A 27451-nucleotide genomic window follows, 5' to 3' on the forward strand; every position below is an offset into this window, starting at 1 on the left:
CCGCGCGCGCTCTTGGGCCTTGTGTGTGTGTCTGTGTCTGTGTGTGTCCGTCTGTGCATCCATGTCTACGTGTGTCCGTGTGTATGTGTGTGTCTGTCTGTCTGTGTCCATGCGTCTGTCTCTCTATCCATCTCTACGTGTGTGTCTGTCCGTGTGTGTCTGTCCATGTGTGTCCGTGTCTGTGTGTCCATGCGTGTGTGTCTGTCTGTGTGTGTCCATGCGTCTGTCTCTCTATCCATCTCTACGTGTGTGTCTGTCCATGTGTGTCCGTGTGTGTGTCTGTGTGTGTGTCCGTGTGTCCATGTCTCTCTGTGTGTGTGTCTGTGTGTCCATGTCTACGTGTGTGTCCGTGTGTGTGTCCGTGTGTCCGTGTGCACCTGCGTGTCTGTGCGTCCATGTCTGCGTGTCCATGTGTCTGTGTGTGTGTCCATGTCTGCGTGTCCGTGTCTCTGTGTCTGTGTGTGTCCATGTCGGTGTCTGTGTGTCCGTGTGTGTCCCTGTGTCTGTCCATGTGTGTCTGTGTCTCTCTGTGTGTGTCTGTGTGTCCATGTCCGTGTGTCCATGTACCTGTCTGCGTGTCCATGTGTGTCCGTGTGTGTGTTCGTGTCTGTGTGTCCGTGTGTCTGTGTGTCCATGTCTGTGTGTGTCCATGTCTGTGTCTGCGTGTCCGTGTCTGTGTGTCTCTGTCTGTCTGTGCGTGTATGTCCGTGTCCGGGTGTCGGTGTGTCCGTGTGTCCGTCTGTCGGTCTGTGCGCGCCGGCGGGCCCGAGGGGCGGGGCACGGGGAGGGGGGGGGCGTGTCCCTCGAAGCCCCGCCCCGCGGGGGGCGGTGCCGGCGGGCGCCGGCAGGGGGCGCCAGCGCGCAGCGCCGCAGTCGCGGGCGGTCCCGCGGGCCCCGCCGCCGCCGCCGCCGCCGCCGCCGGGCCGGGCCGCGCCAGGAGCGGCGACCCCGGGCGATGAGATGACAACGTCCATCCTGCAGGTGCGGCGGGCCGGGGGCTGCGGGGGCCGGGGCTCGGCCTGCGCCTCGCCCGGGCCGGGCCCCGGCGGGGCCTCCCGCCGCCCCGCTGCCAGGCCGCGCCGGGGAGGCCTCGCCCGGCGCCGCTGCGGTGCCGGCCGGGGAGCGGCCTCCGCCTGCCCCGGTGCCGGGCCCCGGCGGGGCGGGTGGGGAGGAAGGGGGGGGGCCCGGTGCCGCCGGGCGCTGCGGCAGGGGCCCCGCTGGCTGCCCGCGGGGGGGGGAGCAGGCCCGGCCCGGCCCCCTCGGGGCTGGGGAAGGGCCTCGTCCCGCCCCGGTGCCGCTCCCCGGCTGACGGCCCTGCGCCCTCCCCCGCCAGAAAGCCATCGACCTGGTCACCAAAGCCACCGAGGAGGACAAGGCCAAGAACTACGAGGAGGCGCTGCGGCTGTACCAGCACGCCGTGGAGTACTTCCTCCACGCCATCAAATGTGAGCCGGGGCCGGGGGCTCGGGGGGCTCCGGAGGGGCCGCGGCTGATGCTGGGGGGGGGTCTCTGCAGATGAGGCTCACAGCGACAAGGCGAAGGAGAGCATCCGAGCCAAGTGCGTGCAGTACCTGGACCGGGCGGAGAAGCTGAAGGAGTACCTGCGCAGCAAGGACAAGCAGGGGAAGAAGCCGGTGAAGGAGTCCCAGAATGACAACAAGGGGTGCGTGGGGCTGCCAGGGCCCCCCCTGCCCGGGGCGGAGCGGGCAGGACCCTGCCGCCGCAGCGGGGCCGGTCCCTCTCCTGACCCGCGTCCCTTCTCCCCAGGAGCGACAGTGACAGCGAGGGCGAGAACCCCGAGAAGAAGAAGCTGCAGGAGCAGCTGATGGGTGAGGGGCTGCAGGGTCGCGCTGGCTGCCAGGGGCTCAGCAGAGGGATTCCCCAGCGGCCGGCGCGAGGGGCGGCTGCGGGGAGGGGGGCGGGCTGGGGGATTGCAGCCCAGGGGAGCCCCCCAAGCCGTGCTCTGTGCCGAGGGGCGGTGGGGCTGGTGCGGGTGGGGGGTTTGGCACGGGGAGGGAGGGGGGCTCTGGCTCCCCCGGCTCTCGGCAGACGTCGGGAGCGCGGTGCCAGTCTCCGTGGGACCCCTCGCAGGTGCCATCATGATGGAGAAGCCCAACGTCCGGTGGAGTGACGTGGCTGGCCTGGAGGGAGCCAAGGAAGCCCTGAAGGAAGCCGTGATCCTGCCCATCAAGTTCCCGCACTTGTTCACCGGTGAGCATTGCGGCAGTGGCCACGGTTGCCGCTCGCCCACGGAGAAGGCGCCGTGGGGCAGCAGCTGGGGCAGGGAGGTGACCCCGAGGAGCGGGGACGCGTGTCCCTGCGGGCCCACGCGGATGCGGCCTGCGCAGGGAAGGGGGAGCCGTGACGCTGGCCTTTGTCGCAGGGAAGCGCACGCCCTGGCGAGGGATCCTGCTCTTCGGGCCCCCCGGCACCGGCAAGTCCTACTTGGCCAAGGCCGTGGCCACCGAGGCCAACAACTCCACTTTCTTCTCCGTGTCCTCCTCGGACCTGATGTCAAAGTGGCTGGGAGAGAGTGAGAAGTAAGCTGGCAGCAGGGATGCGCGGCTGCTGCAGGGTGGCTCCCCGCCAGCCGGGCTGGCAGTGCCGGAGCTCTGGCCGGGGCAGGGGAGCCGGCGGCATCGGTGAACCCCGTTAACGCAGATAACGGGTTCCGGGGGGGAGCAGGGGCCCTCCTGAGGCTCTGCAGCCCGGGGATGGCTCCTCGCTGCCAGCACAGGGTTGCCGGGGCGGCAGGAGGAGCCGGTGGCTCCTCGCCCCGGGGCTGGCGTGGGCTCTGGGTGGCGTCGGTGCTGCCGAGGGTCCCTGAGTGGGGACCCCGTCCCCTGCCTTTGTGCCCAGGCTGGTGAAGAACCTCTTTGAGCTGGCGAGGCAGCACAAGCCCTCCATCATCTTCATCGACGAGGTGGACTCGCTGTGCGGCTCCCGCAACGAGAACGAGAGCGAGGCGGCCCGGCGCATCAAGACGGAGTTCCTGGTGCAGATGCAGGGTGCGCGGGGCTGCCCCAGCGGGACGAGCCGGCGCGGGGACGGGGGGCCCAGGGAGAGGGGGGGAGCAGGAAGGGGGGAGCTGCCGGATGCCTGCGTCCCGCAGTTCCCTTGGGGGTTGCTCTGAGCTGTAACCTCCTGCGTCCCCGGGCAGGCGTGGGGAACAGCAGCGACGGGATCCTGGTGCTGGGTGCCACCAACATCCCCTGGGTGCTGGACTCGGCCATCAGGAGAAGGTGAGCAGGGCACAGCTCCCCCACCTCGCTCCCGTACCCCGGCGGGGTCTGGCAGCGTGGGGCTCACCCCCCTGCACTGCCCGCAGGTTCGAAAAGCGCATCTACATCCCGCTGCCCGAGGAGGCGGCCCGCGCCCAGATGTTCAGGCTGCACCTGGGCAACACCCCGCACTGCCTGACGGACGCCAACATCCAGGAGCTGGCCCGGAAAACAGATGGCTACTCGGGGGCCGACATCAGCATCATCGTGCGGGACGCCCTGATGCAGCCCGTCCGCAAGGTGCAGTCGGCCACACACTTCAAGAAAGTCCGGGGTCCCTCCCGCACCACCCCCGGCGCCTTCGTGGACGACCTCCTGACGCCGTGCTCGCCCGGCGACCCGGGCGCCACCGAGATGACCTGGATGGAGGTGCCCAGCGACAAGCTGATGGAGCCCATCGTCTGCATGGTGAGTGCGGCCGCCGCCAGCGCCCGGCTCCGCCCGGCAGCAATGCTGCCGCCCCGGCCCTGCCGGTTCCCCGCTCCCAGCGCAGGGCAGGGCTGTGGCGCTGAGCGCCCAGGGCGGGGCTGGCTGCTGGGGCAGGGTCTGGGTGGGCTCCTCCGGGCGGCTCCCAGCCAGCACCGCTGCGGGGCGAAGGCCCCCGGCCTCGCTGGGGTGCAGCGCCCGGCCTGTGGCAGCAGCCCAGAGCCCACGGGGATGGGCTGAGGCGCCCGCTGGCACGGCCGTGGCGGGGTCCCCGCCCAGCGCCGGGTCCCAGCCCCCCGCTCCCGCTGTTGCAGTCGGACATGCTGCGCTCGCTGGCCACCACCCGCCCCACCGTGAACGCCGACGACCTCCTGAAGGTGAAGAAATTCACGGAGGATTTTGGACAAGAAGGTTAAGGGGAGGGGGTGGGGGGCGTGGGGCCGGGGCGGCAGGGCCCCCGCTGTGCCAAACAGGTTCATCTTCCGCTCACTAATCCCCCACCGCACTGCAGCACCCGGCGGGGCGCGGGGAGCACGGCCCCGGGGGTCTGACACTACCGGGGGGGCCCCAGCATGGCCTAGGCAGCCGGGTGCCCCCCCTCGGCCGTGCCCCACTCTTCTTCCTGCTCTTTTTTATTTTTTAAATTAATGCTGCTTTGGGTTCTGTCTTGTTTATACGAAAATAAAAACAATCCAAAAGCTTCAGCCGGCACCCAGCCCCTCCCTGAGGCTCTGACCGCACCGGGGGGCCCAGCCGGGCCCCCTGCCCCCCGTACCCCACTGCCCCGGGGCCGAGGCCTCCAGCTCTGCCTGCCCCCGAGTGGGGTGTGGGGCTCCCCGCACTCCAGCCATCCCAGACAGGGATTTGTGCCTGCGGCAGGGAGGCGCGGGGCTGCTCGGGGCTTTGCCCCCCCCAGAGCACGCGGTGCTCGGAGCAACCCCCAGCCTGGGGACGAGCCCTGAGGGCTCCTGCCAGCCAGTGACCCCCCCCCCAGGCCCACGGCCAGCACCCCGTGTCCCCCCGCCCCATCCTGGAGCCCCGCGCTGGGCTCAGCCCCGGGCCCCGGCTACAACCCCCGGCCTGCCCGGGGCGCAGCCGGGCAGGGGAAGGCGGAGAGGAAGGGCCAGGAGCCGCGCTGAGTCCTCACAGAGTGTATTGCCTGCAATAAAGCTGAATGGGAGCCCCCGGCGCCGTGGCTCCGTGCCGCTTCTTTCGCCAGGGCGAGGACGGGCGCCCAGCACCGTGCACGCCCGGGGCTTCACCACGGCTCCGCTCCAGAGAGCCGAGGCAGCGGGCGTCAGTCCAGGAGCTCCATCCAGCCGACGTTGGTGAAGGTGCGGGTGTCCATGCGGTCGATGTAGAGGATCCCGTCCAGGTGATCCATCTCGTGCTGGACGATGCGGGCGGCCCAGCCCGTCGCCTCCCAGCTCACCGGTTCCCCGTGCTCGTCCACGCCTGCTGCCCGGGAGAGCGGCGGTGGGAGCCGGGGGAGGGGGCCCGGCGGTCACGGAGGGGTAAGGGGGGACCCGTGCGAGGGCGGGAGGCCGGGGCCGTGTCCCACCCGGGGTCGGTGGGGTCCGTACCGGAGACGTGGACGGCCCAGTGGCGCGGGACGTAGGCGGAGAAGCCCTTGAGGCTGGCGCAGCCCTCGGGTGCGGTGACCAGGCGGGCGTCGAGGACGCGGAGCGCGGGGTTGACGAGCAGGCGGAGCGGGAAGGGCTCGATGCGGTGGGCGCGGCGCAGGCCCGGCGGGTACCGGCGGCAGCGGGCGGCGGGCAGCTCGGCGGCGAAGACGCGCAGCGGGACGCCCAGCTGCGGGGCGCTCAGCCCCAGGCAGGGGCCTCGCCGGAGCCCGGCCGCCAACGCCGCCGCCAGTTCCCTCAGCTCGGGGCCGCCCAACCGCTCCGGGGCCACGGCGGCGGCGGCGGCGCGCAGCACCGGGGTCCCCACCTGGCAGGGGGCGGCGAAAGGCGGCGAGGGCGGGCCCAGCACCCGCCGCCGCAACGCCCGCCAGTAGGAGCGTTCCCGTTCGCCCCAGCCCGCCGCCTCCCCGCAGCCGCGGCCCGGGGGCCCCGGCCGGGCCCTCGCCGCCAGCCGCCGCCCCGCCGCCAGCGCCGCCGCCATCTCGGCCGGCCTGCGCGCGCAGCCCGCCTCCAGCCGCGGGGCACCACGGGGCGGCAGAGCGACCCCTGGCGGCGGGGAAGACCGCGCAGCGCCCGGCGCAGGCAGGAGCCGCGGGCAGGGGTGCAGGCAGCGGGCCGCTTCGCTCCCAAAGAGACAGGGGTGACCCAGCTACCCGGTGACCGCGGGGCTATCCGGCAGCGGAGCCCCCCCCGGGGTGTTCCCCTGCTCCCCGGGAAGGGGGTCGGCGTCCCCCTCCGGGCACGGGGTGCTGCTCTCCTCCGGCGTCGGCAGGAGAAAAGCCAGCGGCTCCCTGAGGGCGACCACGTCGATACGGCCCAGGCGGCCGAAACGCTGTAGTTGGGTGGGGGGGATGCCTGCCGGAGAGGGAGAGGGGGCTCGGGTGAGGTGACAACAGCGAGACGGGACCCCGATATCTCCCGGGGGCGGGGGGGGAGCCACGGGTGGGGGCAGAGCCGCGGTAGCGGCTCTGCCCCCACCCGTGGCTCCCCCCCCCCCCCAAAGACAGAAGCCCCCGGGGTCTCACCCAGCGCCTGCGCGATCTGTGCCGGAGGAAAGAGGACCTGGAGGCAGCGGTTCAGGTAGGGCAGCAGATCTTCCAAAAAGGCCGTGCAGAACTGGGCGAAAAGCTCCTGCTCTCGCCCGCTGAAAGCAGCCTCCTCCGCACGGTGAAAGGCCAGGATGGTTTTGGTCACCTAGGGTGAAAGGAAGAGTTAATTCCTCACAGAGTTGTTAAGTTGCTACAAGAAGGACGCGGAGGGGCTGGAGCGTGGCCAGAGCAGGGCAGCGAGGCTGGGGCAGGGGCTGGAGCACAAGGCTGGGGAGGGGCGGCTGGGGGGCTGGGGGGGCTCAGCCTGGAGAAGAGGAGGCTGAGGGGAGCCCTCATCGCTCTCTGCAACGGCCTGAAAGGAGGCTGGAGCCGGGGGGGTCGGTCTCTGCTCCCCAGGAACAAGCGATGGGACGAGAGGGAACGGCCTCAAGCTGCGCCAGGGCAGGGTTGGGTTGGGTATTGGGAAAAACTTCTTCCCCCAAAGGGCTGTCAGGGCCTGGCCCAGGCTGCCCAGGGCAGGGGCTGAGTCCCCATCCCTGGGGGGATTTAAAAGCCGGGGAGATGTCGTGCTGAGGGACATGGTTTAGTGGTGGCCTTGGCAGTGCTGGGTTAACAGTTGGACTCAATGATCTTAAAGGTCTTTTCCAACCCACATGATTCCCTCCTATGAACACTCGGGGCAGGGTGAGCCCATCCCCGTGTTCTCCCGGGACAAGGCACAGCTCCGTTCCCCGGGTGCCTCACCTCGCCGAGCGCCTCCTCCAGGCAGGTGGTGACGTCCTGGGCCAGGGCGATGGGGCAGCAGAGCCGCAGGTCGTTGAAGGCGACGAGGAGGCCGTTGAGGAAGCAGGCGAGGGGCGGGAAGTCCAGCAGCACCATGGGTGGCTGCAGCGTCCCCGGCTGCGCCGCAGGCACCGGCACCCCCGCGCTGCCCCCCAGGACGGCCGGGGTGGAGATGAGCGTGTAGGAATTCATCTCCTCCCGAAACTTCTCCACTGCCTCCTCCACCGCCTTCCCGAAAGCGGCGGCAGCCACGCGCTGGAAGAGGGGGGCCAGCTGCCCGCGGAAATCGGCCCCCACCCTGCTGAAGGAGAGGCCGAAGTACATGCACTGCCCCAGCAGCGAGTCCAGGCGGCCGCCGACCCCGCGCTGGAGATCACGCTCCAGCGTCCGCAGGAACTCGGACACCTTCTGCAGCACCCAGCCGTGGAAGATGGCCCCCTCGTTGAGGGCCTGCCCCTCGGGGGGCAGGAGCGGCTCCTCGTCAGAGAAGATGGCGCGATACTGGGTGACGATGTCGAAGAGGTGGACGCGGCAGGCCTCGATGGTCTTGGTGATGTGGAAGTAGGGGTCGTCGTCGGGAATGGAGGCCTGGATGGAGCGCAGCCAGGCATCCCGTGCTTGCAGGAACTTGATGCGCAGCTCGGCCTCCGTGAAGACGTCCATGCGCCGCAGGTAGCCGATGACCCGCAGGCAGGCCGGCAGTTGGATGTTGGTGCGGAGCTGCTGGATGAGCTGGTTCAGCATCAGCTGGGCGGACTGGCGCACCTCATCCACGATGCCCTGGGGCGGGAGAGAGGCCTCAGCTGCGGGGGCTGGGCGCGGAGCAGCCGCGGGGCAGGGGCAGAGCGGGGCCTACCTGGATCACGGGGATGCTGCTGTGCTTCCTCTCCAGCCGGCGCACGTAGGCAGCGAGCTCCAGCGCCTCCTCGTAATAGCCGTTGCGGACGCAGGTGTCCATGAGCTGCGGGATCTCCAGGATCTCCAGGATCTCCGTGTGCCGGTTCAGCGTCAGGCTGTTCATGCGCCGGCTGCAGGCGATCTCCTCGGCGTCCCGCATGAAGTTCCTGCGGGATCGGGACGGGATCAGTGCCGGGATCAGCGTTGGGGTTCCCCCTGCAGCGGGTGGACCCTGGGCCCCTCCCGTCCACGCCGGCCCCCTCCCAGCGCTGCCTCCACCCCCAGTCCCAGCCGGCCCCGATCCTCGCTGGGCCCAGCCCCAGGACCCCTCTGGCCGCCCCCAGCCCTCCCCGGACTCCCCCGGGGCTGCCCCTGCCCCCCCGGACCCTGTCCCAGCCTCACCCCAGCCCCAGCCCTTTCTCCCTCCCCGGTTTCCACCCCCGCCCGCTCCCACCCGAGCGCTCAGCGGGGCCCGCCCCCGCCGCCCCCGCCCCGGCCCCGCACCGGCAGGCGTCCTGGAGGGCGGGCAGGCGCTCCAGCAGGCTGCCGAGGCGGCTCTCGATGCCGCCGAAGCCGCGGCCGGCGCGGCCGGTGCACTCGGCGGAGCGGATGAAGGCCCGGTAGTGCTCGAAGGCCAGGCGGCGCGTCTCCGCCCCGACCCGCGCCCGCTCCGCCGCCAAGCGCCCCGGCTCCCGGCCCAGCTCCGCCAGCCCCAGCGCCGCCAGCTCGGCCACGTAGGCGGAGAGCTCGGGGCCGCCGGGCCCCCCCGCCGCCGCCGGGCCGCGCAGCCAGGCCAGCAGCCGGGCCTCCTCCGCCGCCACCGCCGCCATCGCGCCGCTCTGGCCGCCCGCTCCGCTTCCGGTCCCGCAGCTTCCGGTTCCGCCGGTTCCGGTTCCGCCGCGTCCCCGCGTGTGCGGCGCGGAGCGATGCGGCCGCTGACGGAGGCGGAGACGCGGGCGGTCTTCGAGAAGCTGGGGAGATAGTGAGGGCCCGGGGGCACCGGGGAGGGCTGGGCAGCGGGAGGAGCCGGGGACCGGGCTCACGGGCTCTGTCCCCGCAGCATCGGTGAGAACATCCAGCTGCTGGTGGACCGGCCCGATGGCACCTACTGCTTCCGCCTGCACCGCGACCGCGTCTACTACCTGAGGTGAGCGGGGCCGGGCGGGCCGTACCGGGGCCCGGGCGGGTCGTACCGGGGGCCGGGCGGGGCGTACCGGGGATCGGGCGGATTGTACCGGGGACAGAGCGGGGCGTACCGGGGCCCGGGCGGGCCGTACCGGGGACAGAGCGGGACGTACCGGGGCCCGGGCGGGCCGTACCGGGGACAGAGCGGGACGTACCGGGGGCCCGGGCGGGACGTACCGGGGGCAGAGCGGGTCGTACCGGGGCCCGGGCGGGTCGTACCGGGGACAGAGCGGGTCGTACCGGGGACAGAGCGGGTCGTACCGGGGATCGGGCGGGGCGTACCGGGGACAGAGCGGGTCGTACCGGGGATCGGGTGGGGCGTACCGGGGACAGAGCGGGTCGTACCGGGGATCGAGCAGGGCGTACCAGGGGCCCGGGCGGGGCGTACCGGGGACCGGGTGGGGCGTACCGGGGACCGGGTGGGGCGTACCGGGGACCGGGTGGGGCGTACCGGGGATCGAGCGGGGCGTACCAGGGGCCCGGGCGGGGCGTACCGGGGACAGAGCGGGGCGTACCGGGGATCGGGCGGGGCGTACCGGGGACAGAGCGGGACGTACCGGGCCCGGGCGGGGCGTACCGGGGGCCGCTGCCCCGGGAGCCGCTCCAGCTCTGTGTCCTGTCCCCCCCGCAGCGAGAAGCTGCTGAAGGTGGCGGCCAGCGTCCCCCGGGACAGCCTGGTGTCGCTGGGCACCTGCTTCGGGAAGTTCACCAAGACGCAGAAGTTCCGGCTGAGCGTGACGGCCCTGGAGTTCCTCGCGCCCTACGCCAAGGTGGGAGCGGCCCCCCCCGCGCCCCGCCGGGCCCCCCGGCCCCTCACCGCCCTGCCTCTCTCTTGCAGTACAAGGTGTGGGTGAAGCCCGGCTCGGAGCAGTCCTTCCTCTACGGCAACCACGTCCTGAAGTCGGGCCTGGGCCGCATCACCGAGAACACGGCGCAGTACCAGGGCGTGGTGGTGTACTCCATGGCCGACGTCCCGCTGGTGAGCCCCCCGGCGCAGCCCCCGCGTTTTCCAGGGCTGGGGCGTGGGGAAAGCTTTCTCACCTTTCCTTCGTCCCCCCGCAGGGCTTTGGGGTGGCTGCCAAGTCCACCCAGGAGTGCCGGAAGGTGGACCCCATGGCCATCGTCGTGTTCCACCAGGCCGACGTCGGGGAGTACGTGCGGAGCGAGGACACGCTGACCTAAGGGACCTCGAGCGTTTCTGGGCAGAACGGACTTCGGCCTGCACCCTCGGTGCAGCAGCAGCGCGCGGAGCCGCGGGGAGCCCACCCCGAGCGGGGCGGAGGGGCCGGGAGCCGCCAGCGCGTGGCCCCGCACCCCCGGGGGGCTGCTGCCAGCACGAGGAGCGGCTCCCCCCCCCGTCGGCCCTGTCCCTGCTGTCACATAAAGCCCATTCCTTCTCCCACAGTGCCTGTTGCCTACTGCGGAGCCTCGGGGGGGTTGCTGCGGGTCTCTGCCTGCCTGGGGCAGCACGACGCACAGGGGTGCGACTCCAGAGGGGAGAAGCACTGCATCGGGCTTGGCAGACGAGGCTGGGGGGAGGCTCGTGGTCGGGGGCTGGGCTGGCGGGGCGGGAGGGCAGGGATGGGGCAGGACCGCGAGGCAGGACTTGCTTCAGCTGGGCTTGCAGAGGACAGAGGGCAGGCAGGCGGCTGCGATCCCTCCCCAGAGCGTGTGCCGGGGGTTCGTTTATTGGGTTTCTGGCAGAAAAGGCGTGTTGGGACACAGTAACGATGGGCAGGGATGTAACAAACCAACCCGGCACACGAAGCTTTTTCTTCTATCGGGGTGATTTCAGCCGAGGCAGGGCTATAGCCAGAGGCAGGAGCGGGGGGAACTCTCCTTCCCTCTCCCCTAGGCAGGATCCGGCCTTCCCTCCTGCTCTGCGAAGGGGCAGAGTGGCGGCTCGGTTACCGAGCGCTGCGGGCAGCGGTCCTGCCCGCGGTTCCGGGCGCTGCTAGCACTTCTGCCTGCTGGAGGTTTGCACGTTGAAAAGGCGCTTCAAGAAATAGAGCTGCAGGACCCCGGAGAGGACGATGACGCAGCTCTGAGCCATCGACCACCAGTTGACGTAGTTGTAGTTGGACTCCAGGAGGAAGGAGTCGGCCCCTTTCCGCATCCGGGCGAAGTTGTAGAACCGCCACATGTGGAAGATGTTGAGCTGCAGCTTGCGGATGCTGACCTGCGGGAAAGGCAGGCGCTCGGCAGCGGGGCTGCGGCAGAGCCTGGGGCAGGCAGAGCCGCTCCCAGAGCTGCCCGCTGGGCTCAGCGTTGACTTAAGCCGCAGCTCAGCCAACGGCAAATCCCCTTCTCGGTTCCTTTGGGGGGACGTGCCCGTCCCCGCCGCGTCGGGGCACCCTGTAGTCGCCTTGACGCTCACCTCAATGGCCCCCAGGGTGTCGTTCAGCTCTTTCTGCTCTCCTGGCTGCTTGTTTTCCGCATCGAAGCCTTCGTAATAGACACCAAAGTTGAGATACACCTGCATGAAGCCGAAGTGGTTTTGCTGGTTGTCCAGGCACAGCTCGTAAAAACCTGCAGAGAGAAACGGGGATCGTTGTTCCTTGAGTAGAAGAGCCGCTGCCAGGCAGACCCGGCCCCAGCGCTCGACCCTCGTCCTCCCCGTTAGGGAGGGAGGCCTGATCTGACCCATCAAGGCTCTGGGAAGCGCTGGGCGTCCGGGCAGGCTCGGAGCTGCTGCTCCTGTCTGCCTGCCTGCCTGCCTGCAGCTGGGCCAGGCAGGGACCGGGGCGGCAGGGACCTGTCTCCTTGGTGAGGAAGTTGATCTGTCCTCGCACGTGCTGGGAAGCGCCGAGCTGGAAGCCGCTGGGGTCGCTCGCCGTGGCCAGGATGGTCCTGCTGTTGGCGATCCCCGTCGCCCGCTGGACCTGGAGGCAGGAAACACCCGAGGGGCGTTCGTGGGCCTGACTCTGCACCCAGGAGACCGATGGGAGCCCACGGCAGCCCTCGAGTGCAGGGCAGGGACCCCGCGCCTCTACTGGGGGTCGGTTTGGGTCTGTGGGGAGCTGCCCCCTTCGTCACTGTGAGCTGAGGCCCGGAACAGCCTCCAGCGAGCTGCCAGCTACACGTAAAGGTAAAACCCCACAGCCTTGGGTAATGAACCCCACGGTTCCCAACGCCTGCTCACGGTGCTGCGCAGACCCCGCGTCTCCCACCCCGTGTGCCCAGCCCGGCTCCCTGCCGCCTGGATTGGGCGCTGCCGGCCGCGGGAGCATTGGGAGATGGAGCTGGGCCGAGCCCCAGGGCCGTGCCATGCTCCCATGGGGCTGCTCTGCCGAGCGCAGAGCCGGGGGGAAGCCGCCAGCACCAGGCACGGCCGTGCCCGGGCTCTCCCTCAACCCAGTGTAAACAGGAGATAAAAGGGCCACAGTTTTCCCTGCGGGAAGGGGACGGAGCACGGGGAGAAGCAGATAGGGCTGTGCCCGAGACCTTCGGCGCGCCTTCCAGCCGTGGCTCAGAGAGCCGAGGGCCGCGCAACGGCCTCCAGCTGGCCCAGCGAAGGGCAGAGCTCCCCGCCGTGCCGGGACGCCCTGCAGCTCCCCGCGAGCGAGCTCTGGGTGCTCCGGCACCATGGCCGGGGCTCGCAGCACCGCTTTATGGTTTTAAACAGGTATTTACAAAAAATAAATGGGATTGATGGTGGAAATTGCCTAAAAAAGCACGGTCCCTGAGATGAAGCATCCAAGTGACTGCAACCATTCCCTGTCTCGGCTGAGGGCCTTTCCCTCGCAAGGCAAACCACCTCCGCCCCAGGGGCGGTGGGTCTGGAGTTCAGCCGGCACGTGGTCTTCATCCCACACGTGGTCTTCATCCCACGGGGTCTCCGTCCCCCCGTAAGCCTGGTCGCAGGACCAAGGCGACAGAGAACTGCCGGCTGCAGGACCTGCAGCACCCTCGGAGGAGGCAGCCGGCACCGGCTGCGGAGCCGCCGGGCAGGACCGATCCAGCACGGCCATTCCCCAGCCCCATCGGCAGCCACACCGCGCCGACAGCTTCCCGGGACGCGTCCCGCAACACTCGCCTCGTAGCTGAAGAAGAAGTTGCCGCTCTGGTGCGCGAACTGCCAGAAGCACTCCACGGTGCCGGCGGGGATGACGACGGCGAAATCGTAGCGATCCGCCCCGCGGAAGAGGGGCTCCTGGCCGGACTCGCTCAGGGGCTCGGTCCTGGGGCAGCCGGCGGGGCCCAGCAGCGCCAGGAGCACCAGCAGCAGCATCCTGCTTCCCAGCCTCCGGCGCTCCCTCCCGCCGGAGCAGGGCAGGAGCGGGGACCCGAGGTGGCAGGGGTAATCATTAACCGCTCCGCGGCGGCACTCGGCAGCGCCGGGGCTGGGGTCAGGAGCGCAGCACGGGCTCCGCTCCTCAAGGTGATCTCGGGGTAGAGCGGGAGCCGGTGCAGCTCACCCACATTAGAGCTCGCCCAGCTGAACCCTCCTGCAGAGGCCGAGGCTGCTGTGAAGCAGCACCCCGGTCCCCAGCCAGCCCCGCTCCCAGCGCTCTGCCAGGCCGGGCCTTCTGACCAAGCAAATTGAGTAGGAAAAACGTTTTACTCCAATAAATTTCCAGGTTCCTAGAGTAAAGCCTTGGGCTGTGACACCCTCCCGGCGCAGCCTGGGGCAAGAGCCCAGCCCAGAGAAGGGAAGGAGAACGGGCTCAGCCCCGCGCAGCGAACACCTCTCTTCCCAACTGGGCACGACCAACGGGCGCTGCCTGACGCTGGCGATTACGGGTCCAGCTTGCGGCTCACATCAAGCCTCTCCGCCCCAGAACGGGGTGCTCCTGTCTACCCAGGGCTGCTCCGACACGCAGAAGGGGAGGGAAAGGCACAGCCGCAGCCAGGTGAGGCGGGCAGCTCCTTCCAGCAGCTGCTGCTGAAGGCCGGAGGGGAAGCAGGTGTTTCCAAACAGACTTCTCCCCAGCCCTGGCTCTGCGGGAACATGGCCAAGAGAGGTGGAAATGCCCCCACCCACCCCCCGCCCTTGATTTCAACAGAAATCCAGCCCAGAAGCTTCTGCTTCGTGCCTGCGCGGATGCAGCAGCACCTCGGACCCCCAGGGCATCACTGCTGCACCCCAAGCAGCTGCTGATGCAACACCCGCAGCCCCAGCCGGCTCCGGAGGCGGACGGGGAGCCCCACGGCCCCGGGGTGGGGCAGCGAGCAGGCAGCGCCCCAAACTGCCGCATTTCCACCCATGAGGTACAAGTTCAGGCTCATTACAACTCTTGATGTCCAACAAGAAAGGAACTTTATTTTACAGAAGACCTCTCGGACACGGACTCCAGCTTTGGCACCTGAAGGCAGGAAACGCGCAGCGCCCTCGGAGCTCATACGCTTGCAGGGATCGCGGGCAGGAGGAGCATCTTAGCAGGAAGGAGAAGTGGCAGTAAGACATGACCAAAATCAGCAAGCACTGGAACTTTTAACATGGGCACAACCAACATTTAAGTACCAAAACAAATAATGTTTTTAAAGCCTCAAAGCTGAGGGGGAAAAACTCCCACTCGCAGACTACGCGTGTGCAAACCAGAAAAGAAATGGGGGGGGGGAATCAAAGCAGATCACCTTGCTTAAACCTCTTCTCCCCAGAAGCTCTGGGACTATGTGCTGCCTCTCTCCCACAGGGGATGGAGTGCAAACAGATGAAACAAGCGATCCATAGTTTAGACAATTAAAACACATAAAAATAGCCACTGACGGGATTATCCTGCCCTTGACAGCATCCGAGCAGAGAAAACTGTCATTTCAGCAGCCCAGCAGGTTGCGATTCATCCTACAAAGGCTGCAGCTGTCAGGTGGAAAAGGAAGTCCCAATCCAGGTCGTTTCCAAGCACGCGCAATCAGGCAGCGCAGCTTCTGCCGACTGCAGAAGACCTAAACCTCGCAGCTACGACTCGAGACACGAGGCTCCTCGGTTCTCGTCAGACGTGGTTTCCGTCTGCTGCGGCAGTCTCGGGTACCACGAGCCGGGGGCTCACCACGCCGGCCCCAACAGGCAGCAGGGACGAGCACAGCAGCCTCCCCGCTACTATTGCTCCAGTCTGTCTTTCAAAAGAAAAATAAGAAGGTTTTGGCACTGAAGGTCTCGTGGCTCCCAACTTTAGAGGATTCCCAGCTTTTTCATGGTCCGCCAGCGATCCTTGATCATCACTGCCGTGCGGTTCTGGAAGGGGTATTTCTGGCAAATGGCCTTCCATCTCCCTTCTCCAAACTTCTTCACGCCCTCTTTGATCCACTCGCTCTCCTGTATTGTCCATTTCTGCAAAAGAGCAGGTGAGCAGCGCTCTGTGAGTGCAGTTTCAGGGAGGGGTTGCATTTGGCAGAGAACCGCGCTGTTTCTCCTTCCTAGCGTGCTAGCTTCCCTTTATCATCTGTGCTAGCAGCACGGAGGACAGGCAGAGACGTCCTGCCCACAGCACACACAACGCTCAATCACCTGTAGACGGGCTCTCGTAACTGTTACAAATGAGAGAAGTGCTGAGCTCCAGCACAAGCTCAGGAGCGGTTCTGCTTCCCAAAGCACAATACCGACCACGTAAAAGAGGAATGACGCTCTGATGTAACAGCAAGCGTCAGAGATACAAAGCACTCGCTGCCTACGCCCTGCCTAACAGCATGCAAGTGGAGCGTTTAAAAAAAATAATCTGCAAGTCCAGGTCTGCAGGTCCCTTCAATTTTTGTACTGGAGGCAAAATAGGAAATAATTGAGGAAAGCAGTTACCAGGACCAAAGTGCTACGCGGTGCACAGCAGCACGAGAGCCAGCAGCGATCTTCCGACAAGCAAGGGCGAGAGAGGGCCCAGGGAACAGCTGCCGTACGCGCGTCCCTCACCCGAACGCGGCGCTGAACCTCTCCAGCGCGCGGGGAACTCGGCAAACCTAGCTCTGAGCCACGCGCATCAAGGAAAGGGGACTTCACATGCGTACCCGGCGCCTGGCGGCTGGGGGGGCGCGCAGCTTTAGCCAACTACCAAACCGGGCTGTTTTAACGGAGAAACTCCGGCCAGCCCTGTGAACGCAAAGACCTGCACACCTCGGATCAAGCCTGGACGTTGCGAGCACCGGCCTCAGGAAGCATTGCTTTCCAAGCCAGCCTCCGGTGCTTCATTTAACGCGCAGCAGCAGCTCGCCCTGCTGCAGCTCGCAGCAGGCTGCTGAGGAAGCGGTCTGAGCAGCAATCCTCACCCACACGGTGCAAATTGGCCGACAGTTTGCTCTTCTATACAGACATGTTCTGATTTCAAGCCTTAGGGAAAGGACTTAAGGGCTCCACATTACCTGTTTCTTGGAACCGAAGACCGTAGTGTTGTGGCTGGCTGTCCCAAACGATGCTGAAAAACAAGGCAAGAGGATTGCATTTCACCAGAACGCGGGAGGTACAGACCTCCTCGGGAGACTGCCGTGGGCTTAACCGCTGAACTATGCGGTCAGCCTACAACGAGAGCATCCCGCGACAGACAATAAACCAAATTCCTTTATCCCTCCCTTTTCTGCAGCTATGGCATGCACAGCCTTTCTGTTTCAAGCCCCAATTGCTTTATGTGAAAGCTTTCCAATAAGATCTGTTTTGTTTTAAACTAGCCAATACGTCAAGAACAGGGGCACGTGGTTACGCTGTACGTTGAGGCTGGAATTAGACATCCATTGTCCAGTCCTTTCACCAGCTAAGCTGCGTATCTGGCTGCAAAGGGAACTGGACTGGAAAACTGATCGGGCTGAAGAGGTGAACTTCACCTTGGCACTAAAGCAGGAAGGGGGAAAAGAGCTGTGTTTCCAGTATTTACATCCTGTAAGCTAAGCGTGCTTAGTCTGAAACTTGAACAGGAGTTTTTGGCATGCATTTCGGGTCAGAGGTACAAAGAACAAGTATCTCGGAGTTGGACAGCTACCTATTTTCTTGGGCTTTTAGGATTTCTGGTTGCAAAATTCAGTCGCACAGAAGGTAGCAAGACACCCGCGAATGAGCCCCAAAGGCCGGATTATCATCACTTAACAGCTGCACCAGGGGCTCTGTTCTTACCCGCATCTGAGAAGAGCTCATCCTCCTCGCTCCAGCTGTCTTTTCCTTCTTCGCCAAACGAGCTGTTCCACCTTCCTTGGAAGGACCTGAAAGCAGGCAAGCATTCACTTTGGCTACTGGCTAGGGAGCATGTTTTAGGGGGAGAAGGCGCAGGGACACCTGGAGCGCGGCAGGCAAGCCTGCGATCAGCGCGCAGTGCGGAGAAATGCACCCATAAAGCAACGTATAAACACGCCACCGCCTCCTCCACTCCCCTCTGAGGGGGGATGAATCCTCAGAGCCCCTCTCTGAAGGTACAGCCTGCAATACACACCCAAATACAAGCGGAGCGTTGTCTTTTGTAGCCAGCGTTTGCTGGACTTCCCAGGCCTTCCTGTACGGCACAGACTTGCCAACAGCTCAGGCCACAACTCTTCAGTCTTCCCAAGAAGCACCGAATTCTTACTGCTTCACTGCTAACACTACTGAGGTCAACCGAGCTACAGAGGCCGCTCCGTGAGAGCGGCCGCCTCAATGCCGTCACCTGCTTCCAATCCTCACGCACAAACTTGTGAGATGAAATTGAGTCTGTTAAAAACCCAAACAAAACCAACCCAAAACCTCAAAAGATTCGCCCTGACTATCACATCCAATATAAGTGAAGCCATTTAGGATTACAGGAAAATAACTGTTCTCTATTCTTACTTGAAGTTGCACTGTTGAGCGCCTCTTTCTTGCGCGTAAAGGTTTGAGAACCAGCTACCGGCGGAGATGCACAGATTGCCGGACAGACGTCATTAGCACCACTGCTACCAAGAGAGTCCTGGCACTTAAAGGCTTCAAGCCAAGACATCCACTCCCGCAGCACAGACAATAAATCACTTTCCAGGTGAACTGGAAACCCACGTGCACAGTGGCAGGGCTGGAAGTCGAGAACTGCTCAAGCCGGTGGCAGCAGCCCTGCTCCGGGCTCCTTCCTGATCCGGCACAACCCTCGCTTTAGGCAGCCGGCACGGGATGGGAAGGCACCGCGCACCCGAGTCACCGCGGCCGGCCCCTTCCCGCTGCACTCAGCCACAGCACTCTGCTCTGGAGGAGTTCGCAAAACACCATCCTGTCCCCGCAGCGTTCCCCAGCACCCTCAAAATAAACTCCAGACACATCCTAGGGACAGCACCGTCAGCTGCACCGTACTACTGGAAAAAAAGCAGGAAAGACCAAGTGTCACCACGCGCAAGTCCTTGCCAAAGTAGGAGCTTTATTAAGTAAAATTCCCGGGTGACTCGAGGAAGTGGACAACGGGGGTGGAAATCCCTTGTCAGCGTCATCCCCGACAATTAGCTTAACCCCGAGCAAGACACACCAGCAAGGCGTCGGAGAGATTTCACCCCTGTTTGCACCGATGCTAGCTGCGCTGCAGCACACCTCTACCTGCAGCCACTCCCCTGTGCGTCAGAGAAAGACAACTCGTCTCCAGAGCAGCCCAGCTGCACAGAGCACCCAGATCTTTACTGCCCGCCCTTCAAAACCAAACCTTTGCGTTCTTGACATCCTTAAGCCAGGAACTAAGGGAAATTGTGTTCTAGCTATCTTTTCAAACACATCAAGCTCTCCTCAATCCTCCCAGTTTCATTCCTGGGGATTCAAACCATCGTTATGGCTGGCTGCTACGCAACTTCACCAAGCCAAAGAAGAACAACTCAGACATCTAAGCAGGAAGCTTTGTTACACCCTTGTTATGGCCTACAGAAGATACTCGAGACTCTTAAAACCAGTGTTAATTTTAGACTTCTGCTGGTAAGCCTACTTTGCCATTTTCTGTGGGAAATCCTTATAAGAAGGAAAAAAACCCCAACATACCCCTACCTCTTATTGCAGTCGTTTCAGCTGCAAGGTAAGCGATAACTCATACTGAAGAAACAGTCAGAAAGCTACAACTAGGAGGTTCTTAACCAACACAGGCTTCAGGAAAAAAGAGCTTCAGCGAGGTCAGCGTTGTATTTCTCAAGAGGTGGAAAAGCAGAGTTTAATCTGTTCCACAAGAGGCACCTACAAACTCCTTCCAGCTTCAGCATCGCCAACCGAAGCGCAGAGAAACACGCGTTCCCTGCGATACACACGCTGGAATCGCCTACCAACACTAACTGCAGTACCTCTGACTCACTGCCGGTGGAAGCTGGATCATTTTCTCCTCTCCATTAGCCAAACAGTAAAGTGTAAGGACAACAGAGCATTTACTTTGCCCAGTTCCACGTACGCTAGCGGACAAGGACGGCCAATATACTCATCTTGAATTAAAGATAAAGGTTTTTGTTGTTCACGCTACCGATGTCAGCTGCAAGTCAAAAGATTGGGTGCAGATTAGAATATACCACAAGAGATGGGCTTCATACTTGGCACTCTTAGTAGATACAGGCTGGTCATGCAATTTCTGAGCAGGTCTGGAAGCAGAAGATACAACTGGCTCCTGGGAAGAGTCTGGGCTCTCACTCAACTCGCCGCACTGGCTGTCTTGCTCCATGACCAGTTTGCTTATGGTCAACAAGCGTTTGCCCTTATGGGATATTTTAGGAGGGTCTGAGATCTCAGAATCTTGATTCTCCTCTTCTTTCCGTCTCTTGGTTCTGTGGGATACAGAAGGAGACAGTTGCTTGGGGAAAGAAAAGTCTGTTTCATCCAGTTTGGTGAAGAGCGCATCAGAATCCTGGGAGTCCGACAGGATCTTGAAAGCTTCTCTCAGAACAGAAATCCCATACGTGGTTACAGTTCCAGAGGGCTGCCTACAAAATAAACAGAACTGAGCAGGTTGTAAAGATATCACCAGGCTGGCTCCACTTCACTGAAATCAGGCTTTTCCCCTACGGTGTGTCCCTCGACAATTAACCTTAGAGCACAAATAAAAACCTGTTGAAGAGGGCATTCCCAACCCTTCGGTCCGCCCTCCTTCTAAACGGTGCGGTGTACCAGGGAAGCAGGTCTCGAGAGAACGGGCCCACGCTCCACCAGACGCCCTGCTACTCTCGACTAAAGGCTGAACCATACGGATACCAAATGCTGCTCCATGAGAGCAAACCTTCCGGCAGCCGCTGCCCTCCCTCCCTCGTTCACTAAAGCACTACATATCTTCAGGAAAAAAAAAAAAACCAAACAAACCAAACCACCTTAACATTTTTACTTGACAGAAGTCTTGCACCAATAGCCTTTGGGGCTCGCTTGGGCAGACCTGCCTGGGATGGCATTCAGGGAAGTTAAGAGCTGCCTGGACAGAGCAAACTACCCCTCGGAAGAGAACTGCTGCCACGCTTCATCCACAACGCAGGGCCAGATTCCTCTGCCCACCTTTCCGAGTCCCTGAAGGACACTCCTGGAAGTTCCGGAGCCGCTGCTGCTGGTTCTTTAGATACTTCCATAGGCTCTGAAGCGTCTTCCAAGATATCAAGTGCTGCTGTGATATGCTCAGGAGTTGCTGCTGGGTCAGTAGCTCCTTCCCTAGGCTCGGGAGCTGCTGCAGAGTCACTAGCTCCTTCCATAGGCTCGGGAGCTGCTGCGGGGTCATCTGCTCTTTCTGCAGGGCTGGGAGCTCCCTCCAGGTCTTTCGCTGTCTCTGCAGGCTCTGGAGCTCCTGCTGGGCCCTTCACCCTTCCCGAGGGCTCCAGAGCCGCCGTCTGGTCCTTCGGCCCGTTTGCAGACTCAGGAGTCACCGATGAGTATTTTGGTTCTTTGGCACGTTCTGAATTCAAAGTCTTTTTCATGATCTTGGACAGAGAAAAAGCACGTAACCATTATAAAGACGATTCCTCCTACTACCACAAGATTTCATCCCCTCCCAAAGGCATTATACGCTGCTACTTGCAGTTCAATTGGCACCATGTACAGAGTTTGTGTCTATCAATTAAAACTCGTTACATGGATTGAAAAACGTGTTCAACTGTACAAACCTTTTAGGAATGGACTGCATGTAAAGTATCTTGGATTTAACCCACTGTTAATTAGGTGCCTAAACTCTAACTCGTTACTGGGACAGAAGGTACGCAGAAGCCAAATTACGGTTATTTCATTGCCTCGTGGCAGAGTAAGCATCAGTTTGCCCCAAATCTGCACCTCATGCTGTTTTCCTGCTGCCTCGCGCTGGGGCAGAAGCGAGCGCAGGGTGGAAGCCAGGGAAGCCGGGCAGACACGTACCGTGAGCAGCAGCGGCTCCGAATCGTCCACATAGGTCTTCAGGAACTGAAACACGCTCTGCTGGAAGTCCTTGTAAGAGAAGTTTTTGACCATTGGATGAGTGAAATTCTTCTCCCGGATGACAGTCAGGAACTCGTTCCTCTTTTTCTAGAGGAGAGGTGAGAATGCTCTGAATAGGTACCAGGGTATAAACGACAACTGCAGGAGCGAGGATCTACGCGAGGATCGGGCCTTTCCTATTTGACATTCTCCAGGAGCAACTAATTTACGCTGGCGTAAGGCTGGGAAAGGGCCGGACGAACGGGACAGCCATCTTATTTCAGCAACTCTGACTTTTTCCTTCCAGTGCCCAAGAGACTACACCGCCCACAGAAATAAGAACGGGGACTCTTTGGGCTTTCAGAACCGGCCCTTCTTACAAACTTGTGCCCTACACGTGAGCTTGAGTCTGCCTCGAGGCAAAGGATGAAGGCTGATGCCTGGAAGACCCGTGAAGATACGTGAGGGAACACGGGTAACAGAGGGAGCTCCAAAGTGACGATTGACGTGCTTCAGAAACGCGTAACGCTGAGGGCCCACCTTTCATTTCTTTCCATTTCATCACCCTTACCCTTTCTTCTTGTTCAGGTTTCCCCACGAGGCATGCTTCTCCGGGAAACCTTTTATGCCTGCAACACGGGCCCCTGCCAACACCCCATAACACCCATCAGACCACCCCCAAGTATCCCTGCTCCCCAGTACCCCGTAGGACGTATCAAACAGTCCTCAAGCAGCCACCCTTCACTCCGGCGCAGACTCACCTGGCTTCTGGGATCCTTCCCCATATGCCTCTTGACAATTTTTGAAGCTTTCTCAAACTCTCTGTTTTTGATGCAGACAATAACAGCCTACAGAAGAAAACAAATACCTGTTTCTCTGCTGACACTGAACTGACCGTACCCTCTAGATCAGCTTTGGAAAAGCGCGTATTGTAATCAAGCACGGCACAGGTAACAGCGCAGCACCAACTTACACAGAGAAACAACTTCTACGTTAACTGATGAAGCGGCACATGTGCTGAAGATAGGCGTTTGCGGCCAAATCGGTACTAACAACGGTATTCTACACGCGAGGCAATTCCCACTGTCATTTACGCACGAGCTTTCTAAGACAAAAGATGAGCAAAGTATTTACTGAAAAAGAAAAAGGTCTTACAGCTTCCTTCACCATTTTCTGAACAGCTTCCATCGTCTTCTCAGCCACAGAGAATTCTCTCTGAATGAGCTCCAGGACACCGATCGCCGATTCAAGGGGGGTGAGCTCCGACTCTTTATCGAAGGTGCAATCTACAAGAAATCACGGCCGTTGGTTTGCGAGGCGTTCAGAGTGACGCCTTACAGAGAGCTAGTTACTCGATTTCCTCAGTGTGACTGCAAATTGTAGAGCTATGGAGGATGAAGATGGGAGGGGACAGCAGGCTGACTGCCAAGCATCTAACCTGTGCGAGATCCCCACTGCCAGGCACGGAAAGCTACAGAAGCACCACTTGAGTACAAATAACCGATGCGGGGGAGCACTTCAGAAGCCACCAGGGGTCTGTTCGGAGAGCGGGACAGCCCTGGAGCTTGGGTTCAAGCACCCTGCTCTTGGCTAAGGTGAGCAGAAGTGAGCACTTCCTACGGCAGTGCGACGCAGACGTGAACAGACACGCTCTCTGGCCTCTCACCCCCAGGGGAAAGCTCCCACAGCTCAACAGCTTCAGCCCAGACCTTTGCTCTGTGCAGGAACACAGCTCCTGGGAGCTGCAGGGGCACCGCCACAGAGCAGGGCACGCTCCGGCTGGGGCAGCGGGCTGCCGGCCAAGACGGGCGTTTCCCCAGGGCCTTACTGGAAGGGTTGGGGGACCCACCGAGGTTCTCGCCTTCCTCAATCTGCGACAGGAATTGCATTATGCGCAGCATCTGGGCCACCACGGGCTCCTTCTCCAGGGGCCGCACGAGCAGTGCTGTGGGACAAGGGGGAGGTTACACCGGCCCGGCCCGGCCTGCTCCATCCCCACTGCCGCCCCGCTCGCCCTCCCGGCTCTCCCTCACGGCCCGGCCCCGGCCTGCTCCTGCTCCATCCCCACCCCCGCCCCGCCGGCTCTCCCTCACGGCCCGGCCCCGGCCTGCTCCTGCTCCATCCCCACCGCCGCCCCGCTCGCCCTCCCACCCTCCCGGCTCTCCCTCACGGCCCGGCCCGCTCCCCCTGAGGCCCAGCCCGCCTCCTCCTCTCAGCCCGACCGCCGCCGCGGCCCCCCCGGGCCCGGGCCCGGCCCACCCTGCATGACGTCGCGGAGCTGGCGGAAGTCGCGGTTCCTCCCGCAGCGGTAGGCCGCCATGGCCTGGTGGAAGTAGAACTGCAGGACCCAGTTGTTCACCGTCTCCTCGGGGACGCCGCCCCGCGCCGCCATCCCCTCCCGCCGGGCCGCCCGCACCCGCTTCCCCACCATCCCGCCGGGAACTGACGCGGCGCCGCGGCGGAAGTGACGATCGCGCCGAGCCGTCGCCCCGCCCCGTAGCCGTTATTACACAGCGAGCGCCTACAGCTCCCGGCGTGCACCGCGCCAGCCCCGCCGCGCCTACAGCTCCCGGCGTGCACCGCGGCGGCGCCGGGACGGTCTGGCGCCCTCTGGCGGGCGGGCGGGCGCGGCGCCGCAGGGCCGGAGCCGGCAGGCAGGGGCAGGGGCAGCTGCAGGCAGGGGCAGCTGCAGGCAGGGGCAGTTACAGGCAGGGGCAGCTGCAGGCAGGGGCAGCTGCAGGCAGGGGCAGTTACAGGCAGGGGCAGGCCTCACCCAGCAGGCGTGGGGAGACCTCCTCGGGGGTCGCGCGAGTTCCGAGGCCGTTCCCCGCCTGCTGAAAAGGTAAACGCGGAGCAAGGGGCGGAAGGAGGACGCCTTCCGCACGCGGGTTTCGTTCTCCCGGCAGAAAGGGTGCTTTCCGGAGCGCCGTTACCTTATTTCAGCTGGGAAAAGTGGAACAGGAGGGAAACGGCCGTCTGTGAGTTACGAGGGAGCCCCGGAGCTGGGCGCTTCATCCGCCGGGGCCCAGCGCCGTCTGTTAACCACAACTGACCACTGCGAGTATTGGATGGGAGCTGTTATTTTGTGCTTTATTTGGCGGATTTTACTTTATACTCTTCATTCTGGTCTTTTGAGCCAGCAGGACGTTTTCATGCACTGTTTACAGCCATTCCTTGTCCTCCAGCCACCTGCAAACCCCTAACAGCAAAACCAGGCCCCTGTCTCAGCCTCTCGGGGCAGAGGTTTTCCCACAGTCGCTCAGACCTCGCGTAAGGAATCAGAAGCCCTGGCTTCCCAGCGCCGGGAAGAACCGGTGCCCCGAGGCAGCTGGTTTGGGCGAAGGCCACGCAGGGCGCCGGCAAGCGGATCCTCCAGGATGACGGGGTGGTTTTCTGCCGCCACGGGATCTCTGTCACTCGGACGCGGCGGCGCTTTGGCCCAGGAACATCACTGACACCGTTCCGGAGGCCATCTCACCTGAGGTGGAAAAGCACGTGAAAATTCCTCTGGCGTTAGGTTATCCAGGATACTCCCTTCCCTCCAGCCCTGGCCGGGGAGAAGGAAACGCACGTGAGAAAAATCCGCGTGTCAAATGGAAAACAGTAAAACTGGGAGGGATTTTTTTATTGGCAAACAAAGGGAGATAAAAATAATCTGTGCGAGAAAGAAGGGTGGCCGCTGGGCTCGGGCAGCGTGACGGCCCTGGGGAGCGCGAGCGCAGACAGGCAGCTGTGCGAGCAGGACGCGGTACAACCGGCTCACGCGACCGGCGAGTCGCTGCCGTTAAACGTTAGAGAGAGATACCGGTGGCTGTTTCCGGGGCCGAGAGGAGAGGACAGAGCAACACGCTTTGATTAAAATCCTTTTCCGTATGAAATACTCGTCGACTAAATGGTTTTGCTCTTTTTCTGTCACAAGATGCAAGAACAGGTGACAGGGCTGGGACTCCCGGATTTCCCCGTTCTCCCCTCGGCTCGAGGAGAGGCCGATCAGCCACAGCGATGGCGCGTACGATCGGTTGTCCTGCGGCCTTTCAAACGCTGCCGTCGCTCTCCTGACTGGAAAACTCGGTGTTTTCTGAGCAGCTCAGTAGCTTCCGCACCTTTCTAAGACACGCATCACTCCAACTAGATGCGCCAGCCACTTTGGCAGACCCCATCAGCCAGTACAGGTTTTAGGATTTTGAGCAATTTTGTTTGTTTCTGCTCAAAGTTCAGAAAAGAGAGTCCCTGGAGTCCTCTCCCAAGGGAAAAAAAAGCAAGCGTTCTCTCTGAGGCGCCTGGACAAAGCCATTCGGGCACTGCCTGCCTCCTGCAAGCCTCAGGAAAAGCGGCAGGGTCGCTGCTCCACCTCCTCAGCCTCCTGCCCCTGCCATCGCCGCCTCCTCGTGCCCACCGGCATCTCCCCAGCCAAGGCGTCGTCCCTTCAGGTCCCCGAGGAGGGCTGCTCAGCCGACCGCTCCCCGCCGTTAGGTGGAACCGCTCCAGGTCAGACAAGACGGCCGAGGTTCCCGCAGCTCCTGGGAGGGTTTGGACAGCAGCGGCTGAAGGAGCCGCGGGGTCGCGCTGGCAGATGGCAGAGCGGTAATCAGCGGGGCAGAGGCGCGGGGCAGCGGAGAAGGCGCTAATCTCCCTACGCGCTGCTGGAGCCAGGCGAGGGCAGGTGACGGGCCGCAGCCTCGGCGTCTCAATCCAGGCTCCCTTCCCACTCGGCGCCACGGCCTGCCTGGGCCACTACGGGTTAACAGCCCCGCGCTGGGAAACGAGCCCAACGCTGGGATTTCCAGAGTGAACGCAGACACACAAACCATTGTTCTACTCTCTGAATCTTCTACAGTGACTGAAAAGGAAGCAGGGATTATGGAAGCAGGCAGCGGACCTGGAATGCAAGTGGCCTCGCTGTCCAGTTTCACCGAATCCTTGCCCAGTGTCATCACCAATTTTTTCAGGAAAAGGCTTGGTGTTTCGTGTGCCAAAAGAAACACTGGGCAGGAAGGCACAAATTACAGTTGTGTTTGTGCTTTTTAGTCTCAACTAGGTGATTTATGGATTTTGATGAAGAGATTACAGATGAAAGAAAACATTCCGGGGAACAAGATCTGCACGTTGCTGCGGTCTCGTGCCTGTCTTTCTGTATGAGTTACGGTGGAAAACAAACCAGGAAAATGAGCAGGGGCACCTGGTCACCACACACTCCTTTCTCTTCTGCTGTAGAACTCTGGCTGCACACGCAGTGCGGCACCAAACAGAAGACAACAGCACGTGCCCTGAAGGGCTTGCTCGCCAGACGGACACGTGACAGATTTGTGACTTCTGTTTGGGCTTGATAATGGCAAGGAAGAGCAGCGATTGAATTCTGTTGCTCAGTAAATAAATATAGAACTCGTTTGTTACCATGCTCGTTATCTGTGTTGCTAACGTGCCCAGCCATGGACCCGGATGCCATGGTGTTACCCACAAGTGCAAAACAGATACCGCACCGAGTAGCGTTAGAAAGGCAGCGAACAGCTACAGAAAAATAGGCAGCAAGGAAACAGTTGTCACTGTGGAAAAGGGAAACGTTGAGGAGGACAATGAGATTGCTCTGCAAAATATACCGAGAAACCTTCTAAGCACAAGAGCTGCAGAGAAGAGAGCGCAAAGGCACTTATTTGAAAACGCATCAAGTAGGTTATGAAACTGATGCTGTGAACCAGTTTGAGGCAAAGGTAAGTACCTCATATCGAAATCGAGACAGGCAGGGGTGTGCTAGGAAGGATGTAGAAAAAGAGACACAGTTTGTGATGCAAGCAAGGGATGGTGCCAGCAGAACCGTGCCAAGAGATGGGCAGCCTGGTCAAAGTGAGAGGGTAGAGCGAGCTTCACAGCAGCTCTTTGTGAGAAACGGTACCTGACTGCACTTGTCAAGGCTGGGCAGAAGGATGTCGTGGCAACGGGGGCGCACGATGATGAAAT

General features: G+C 62.7%; 6 protein-coding genes across 7 annotated transcripts; 2 read left to right on the forward strand and 4 right to left on the reverse strand.

Annotated features, from left to right (window-relative positions):
• Positions 1–875: 875 nt before the first annotated feature.
• On the forward strand, positions 876–4418 carry VPS4A (vacuolar protein sorting 4 homolog A). The gene is made up of 10 exons (XM_082319003.1): positions 876–981; positions 1334–1445; positions 1516–1663; positions 1768–1829; positions 2092–2211; positions 2384–2540; positions 2860–3008; positions 3161–3242; positions 3329–3689; positions 4022–4418. Exons 1-10 carry the CDS (start codon positions 961–963, stop codon positions 4121–4123), a joined length of 1314 nt encoding a protein of 437 aa, XP_082175129.1. The 5' UTR covers positions 876–960; the 3' UTR covers positions 4124–4418.
• PDF (peptide deformylase, mitochondrial) lies at positions 4124–5848 on the reverse strand. Its single transcript, XM_082319004.1, has 2 exons — positions 5291–5848; positions 4124–5162 (listed from the first exon to the last, which is right to left on the reverse strand). Exons 1-2 carry the CDS (start codon positions 5829–5831, stop codon positions 5005–5007), a joined length of 699 nt encoding a protein of 232 aa, XP_082175130.1. The 5' UTR covers positions 5832–5848; the 3' UTR covers positions 4124–5004.
• Positions 5849–5993: 145 nt separating this feature from the next.
• On the reverse strand, positions 5994–8924 carry COG8 (component of oligomeric golgi complex 8). Its single transcript, XM_082319002.1, has 5 exons — positions 8584–8924; positions 8039–8246; positions 7144–7962; positions 6376–6544; positions 5994–6205 (listed from the first exon to the last, which is right to left on the reverse strand). The coding sequence occupies exons 1-5, from the start codon at positions 8907–8909 to the stop codon at positions 6000–6002; spliced, it is 1728 nt and encodes a 575-aa protein (XP_082175128.1). The 5' UTR covers positions 8910–8924; the 3' UTR covers positions 5994–5999.
• Positions 8925–8929: 5 nt separating this feature from the next.
• Positions 8930–10666, forward strand: NIP7 (nucleolar pre-rRNA processing protein NIP7). The gene is made up of 5 exons (XM_082319005.1): positions 8930–9061; positions 9140–9226; positions 9896–10034; positions 10103–10243; positions 10327–10666. The coding sequence occupies exons 1-5, from the start codon at positions 9006–9008 to the stop codon at positions 10444–10446; spliced, it is 543 nt and encodes a 180-aa protein (XP_082175131.1). The 5' UTR covers positions 8930–9005; the 3' UTR covers positions 10447–10666.
• Positions 10667–11218: 552 nt separating this feature from the next.
• On the reverse strand, positions 11219–13498 carry TMED6 (transmembrane p24 trafficking protein 6; the record flags this gene model as incomplete). Its single annotated transcript, XM_082319421.1, has 4 exons — positions 13301–13498; positions 12020–12146; positions 11642–11793; positions 11219–11443 (listed from the first exon to the last, which is right to left on the reverse strand). The coding sequence occupies exons 1-4, from the start codon at positions 13493–13495 to the stop codon at positions 11219–11221; spliced, it is 699 nt and encodes a 232-aa protein (XP_082175547.1). The 5' UTR covers positions 13496–13498.
• A 1003-nt stretch (positions 13499–14501) lies between these two features.
• TERF2 (telomeric repeat binding factor 2) lies at positions 14502–23955 on the reverse strand. 2 transcript variants are annotated; one of them, XM_082319909.1, is made up of 10 exons: positions 23756–23955; positions 23346–23441; positions 22652–22782; positions 22258–22344; positions 21458–21604; positions 20615–21030; positions 19669–19899; positions 17297–17382; positions 16555–16607; positions 14502–15535 (listed from the first exon to the last, which is right to left on the reverse strand). In XM_082319909.1, the coding sequence occupies exons 1-10, from the start codon at positions 23925–23927 to the stop codon at positions 15377–15379; spliced, it is 1578 nt and encodes a 525-aa protein (XP_082176035.1). In that variant the 5' UTR covers positions 23928–23955; the 3' UTR covers positions 14502–15376. The 2 variants fall into 2 exon arrangements, with proteins under 2 accessions (XP_082176035.1, XP_082176034.1); XM_082319908.1 differs by having other exon boundaries at positions 19669–20055.
• Between the last annotated feature and the right edge of the window lie 3496 nt (positions 23956–27451).

This window comes from Platalea leucorodia, assembly GCF_965183815.1.
Source record: "Platalea leucorodia genome assembly, chromosome: 8".
Lineage (NCBI taxonomy): Eukaryota > Metazoa > Chordata > Aves > Pelecaniformes > Threskiornithidae > Platalea > Platalea leucorodia.